Source organism: Rattus norvegicus, chromosome 16 (assembly GCF_021556685.1).
Source record: "Rattus norvegicus strain SHRSP/BbbUtx chromosome 16, alternate assembly SHRSP_T2T, whole genome shotgun sequence".
In the NCBI taxonomy this organism is placed as follows: domain Eukaryota; kingdom Metazoa; phylum Chordata; class Mammalia; order Rodentia; family Muridae; genus Rattus; species Rattus norvegicus.
This window is the reverse complement of record NC_141549.1, coordinates 87,587,749-87,592,535: the sequence shown is the minus strand read 5'-3', so window position 1 is coordinate 87,592,535 and position 4,787 is coordinate 87,587,749. Positions and strand designations below refer to the sequence as shown.

At 40.2% G+C, this 4,787-nt stretch overlaps 1 protein-coding gene across 6 annotated transcripts in view; it reads left to right on the top strand.

Moving 5' to 3' along the window:
• Nucleotides 1-4,787, top strand: part of Tnfsf13b (TNF superfamily member 13b) — a 30,120-nt gene that overhangs the window by 503 nt on the left and 24,830 nt on the right. For all 6 annotated transcript variants that reach the window (XR_015639530.1, XR_015639529.1, XM_087588991.1 and 3 more), the window contains exon 2: nt 88-172. Coding sequence is in view for 4 of the 6 variants with exons in the window: in XM_087588991.1 (XP_087445117.1) it covers nt 88-172 (85 nt within the window). In the remaining 2 variants the exon portion in view is untranslated. The remainder of the gene's footprint in view (nt 1-87; nt 173-4,787) is intronic.

Here is a 4,787-nt window from a genome sequence, read left to right as displayed (position 1 = left end):
GTGAGTTCACTCCCCCGCTCTGCCTGTGCAGGAGCACCAGGTATGACACTCTGCTGCTGTCCAGTAACTGGTTGTCTCTATTCCCAGCTCCCAACACCCGCAGCTCCTGGACCCCACAACTCCAGCCGAGGCCAAAGGAACAGACGCGCTTTCCAGGGACCGGAGGAAACAGGTATGACTGGGGCACAGCAGTTAGGAGCTGGGGCGGTGCTGTGCACACCTGCACCCGCCCGGCGGCGGCGGTGAGCAAAGCACTTTGTGTGGCTTTGTAGCAAATGCAATAGGCTGCGTGGCGTGCCTTCCCCTACACTGAGCAGGGCATGTGGACAGGAGGATAGGGTGCACGTATCCCTCACAGTGATGGTGTGCTCAAGAACTTAGCAGCAGAGTTCTTCCTGTCACCGCAGAGTCATGTGACCACCTGGATCTTGGTTAAGAAGCCATTCCCTAGCATTTTTCAGATTTCCCTTGTTCTAGCAAAGTTGAGGTAGGACAAACCCTGCATTATGAGGGTTTACTAATTTTTTTCTTAACACATACACGCGCACACTCACACGGTGGGGGCAGGTGCAAACCACACAGAAATGGCAAAGACTGTAATGTACCCTTGCCACATGCAACATAATTCCCGCGTAATCATTCTGCTGTGGCTTTGGTGATTTCTGTCCATTCTCTAGCGTTTTGCAGAGTTGGGAGCTACTAAAAATGAACTTTTCTTCTTACTTCATGGGGGAAAAAGAAGCAATACTTGTCTGTTAGCAATACGATTTAACACATCCCTGCTGTTGTCTGCTTTTTTATTCTTATAAAAAATTTACCCGATAATCCGAGTTAAAAATACCTAAAAATAAGTTAAAATAATTTCAACTGAGTTAAAATTAACTTTAAGTTATTAAGTGACTTAAAAATAAACAACAAAAATTATTGAGTTCTAAGTTACATGCTAAAAGAGTGCGTGGAGTTATTACATGCACTGCAGAACTAAACATTTTGCACAAATTTGAAATTTACTGTATTCAGTGTGAGTGACCTTCTATCTTTTTTTGCTGAAATGATTTTAGCATATATAGTGCGATGTATACAATACTAGCACACATGCCACAATGAGGGAATAATAGCACACAGTTACAGAGCATCACATGCTATATATTACGGTGTATGTAATAATAGCTCATAATCACAGTACATATAACTGTATAAGCACTATACCCTGCTTTATTCTGTTTTTTATTTTACAACAAGTATCTCACAGACTTCTTAGTAATTCCCTTGGTCTAATCTACTATTTGTCTTTTAAATAATTATTTTATTGTTACTGTGATTGATACAAGATACACACAAATTTTTTGTGTATCTCTTGTTTCTGAGGAATTATGCATTCGATAGAACCATAGTTTATTATTCGACTTTCTTACTCTGAACTCTTTGGGTCACAGGTTTCTATGTACTCATTAGCATTCCGTCCTTATACCTTCATTTTGATAGTTTTATAGCTTCGCCTTGCTTCTCAAGTTTAAGTGTGAACCCCATTCTCTAATTGTAAATATTTTTCACGTGTTCTTATTTTACTTTCAATTTTATGTTTTTTTTAAGTTTTGTCGATTGGCTGGCTATCTAGCCTATGTTTTTTTTTTTTTTTTTTTTTTTTTTACAATTTGACGTTGATGTAAATACTTGCACTGCGTCTTGTATTTTCTTCAAACCTATAGAGAGGTGTGGTGTGTTTATTAAAGAGATTCTTGTTTCCGCTGGTTTAAGTTAAAGCCCCTGGCTCCCTAAGTAGCAAGCTACGATCCCCTTTACTTGCCTCTTGTTTTGACTAAGTGTCCCTTTGCTCCTAACCTATTAATCCTGTGTCTCTTATTGTGGTAAAGCCTCTCACACTGGTATAACTTCCTCCTTTCTCCATCCCGCTTCAGGCTGTTGTCTCAAACAAAAGCATGAAAGTGTTCTCCAGAATGCTTGTGCTGGTGAACTTGGGGCATCAAGTTCTTTATACGCGACTGAATTTATGTGAGATAGTTTTATCGCCAGCTTCTTCCTCTACCCTTCTGCTTCATATGGACTAAGTAGTTTTACATTTTAGTGGACATCAATACACAGTCAGGCAGGGTGCCACAGTGATCTTAAGTCATGTCTCCTACACTTCCAGGCTTCCTAAAGACTGGTTTCAAAAATAACTTTGCCATTCTAAAGAGGACATAGACTCATTTTAAAAGGTTTAAGAGTAAAGAATAGGAGAGAATTATGGTGTATGTCTTTAATGCCAGCACGTGGGAGGTAGAGTCAGGCAGAACTTTGTGAGTTCAACACCCAGCCTGATCTATATGGAAAGTTCTGGACCAACAGGGCTACATAGGAAGAAAAAGGAGAGGGGGAGTGGGGGAGGGGGGGAGAGAGAGAGAGAGAGAGAGAGAGAGAGAGAGAGAGACTAGGTTAAATATCCTATAATGATATATTTTAAATAATTTTCACATTTGCATATTTTATAGGTTTGTGATTTTGTGCATCCAAATATTTCAGGCTGACGAAACTGGAAGAGGAAAATTAATTAATAATTTGTAAAATTTAAAGAATAATGTACTGTCAATATATGATACACATATTTTGTTTTTTCTTCATTTATATTTCCCCAATACTCATAAATCCAAGATAAGAAAGTTGCAGATCTGAGTCTCAAGGAAGGGAAATGTCTCCTGTTCCTGGACAATTAAAGTATCGACTCTTGTTTCCTATACTCTCCTTCTGAATTAGGGAAACGTACTTTATCAGTGACCACTGTGATTATCTACTAATCCACAAAAGTTATCTGAAACACAAGGATTTTCTATTGGTTTACTGGAGTCTTATTTTTTTATTGATAAAAGCGTGTTTATTTTTGTAAATTTTGTTACACCTGGTTGTTCTGACTGTTTTCTTGGACTTGAACTAACCTTGGTGTGTTCCTTTTACTTTCACAAGTGTCCGCTGAGGCTTTTACTGGGAACTGCTTACATCTGTTTCTGAGCTGTGGGTATCTCCATTCTCTCTCTTCTGACAGCAGTAGAAGAGAAAGGCAGACCCACACAAGTCCTCTGAGTCCTCTGGGGATAGAGTACTTTTACTTAATTTTAAAACAGCATTTTGGCATACTTTTTTAAGTTATTTTGAATTTGAATTATATTTTATTAAGCTTAGTGCATTTTATAAGGTCATTTTATTGCAATACGATAAACAGAAATGTGGGGAAATCCAGGATTAAACAATTGCCAAATAGCTTATCATAACCAACAATTCACTCTTAATCCTTTAAATGTGTTTGGAAAGATTCTTAATAATAATAAGAGAAAAACCTAAAGCAGCATAATCTGAAAATATTACATAATCCAGTTTCCTTAAAACTGCCCTCACATTGGCCTGTGCTTTGACCCTTCACAAGCTATGATTTTATCCGTTTCACAGTCCACATAAGAATATCTTTAGAGCCTACGAAGGTGACTTCTTTCAAACAGCTTATGGGCAAACGAAATTAGCCTGTCATCCCAGCTACTCTGGAGCTAAGGAAGGAGGATCACATGATGAGTTCAGTCCCTGCCTGAGGCAGCCGAGTGAATCCTGCCTCAAATCAAAATAAAACAAGGAAAGAGGAGGCAGCTCAGTGGTCCAGCTTCTGCCTCGCATGCACGGGACCGGAGGAGGCAGCTCATTGGTCCAGCTTCTGCCTTGCATGCACGGGACCCCAGGATCAAACTTCAGCATTTCCTCACTTGTCTGTCTACAGGGAAAGTTGAAATAACTGTTTTAGATTCTAAAAAGACAAAGCTCTTTTAAAGAAACATTGTATTGACTATTCTGCGCATAACATTTATCAAAGCTCCTGCAACAGTAGCAGTGGCAAAGCAGAGGTGGAAACAGGGACAATTATGAGACATAAGGGAGGGCAGAGGGGCCCAAAGATCACAAGAGAACAAGGACTAGGATCATTTAAAATTCACAACCCTGAAAGAAATATCTGTACTTTATTGCCAAATAATGATCGGACAACTTGGGTCACTTTGCCTTGTTTTTTATCCGTGTTACACAGACTTCTCAGTTTGGAATCGGTTTTGAATTATACAGGGTTGCAAAGATAGTTCAGAGCCTCTGGGAATACTTCCGTCCAGCTTCCCTTAACTCTGTGGCACCAGGCCACACGAAGACATCCAGACTCATGCTCATCTAGGAACGCAACACCAGTTGCAACTTGGGAGTTGACGTTCCGTCCAGGATGCTATACTGCATTTAACAACCATGAAATTTAGAAATTAGAGGGTAACACAAAAATCTTAATACCTAATATTGTAACACGAGTCCTTTCTTGGATGAAGAGAAGTGCCAATACTATTTTTGAGTGGCCTTTCTTGATCTCCATAATCCAATCCAAGAGAGGGAAAGCTGTGATGTCTTCCAAGTGGGAAATGTTGGCTTAACTTTTTGCAGAGCTTGACCTGCAAGCTGCACCATGTATGTGAGGAATGCAGCAAAGAACTCTACCATTTAGGTGAACTTGAGCCTCCTACCAGGCTTGGGTGGGTCCCTTCCTAGAACAGCTGGCGGCTGCTAGGTGACCTTTGACCCAGTCTTTGCTCATTTTTTTCTCCTCTTTTTCAGTGGTAAGGCTCCTCTGAACCCTGCCCTGTGTGTGTGTGTGTGTGTGTGTGTGTGTGTGTGTGTGTGTGTGTGAGTGTGTGTGTGTGTTTCGCAAGAGCTGGCATCTGTTCAGTTTCCAAAAATGTCTTTGAAATTGGAAATACTGATCTGATAACCAA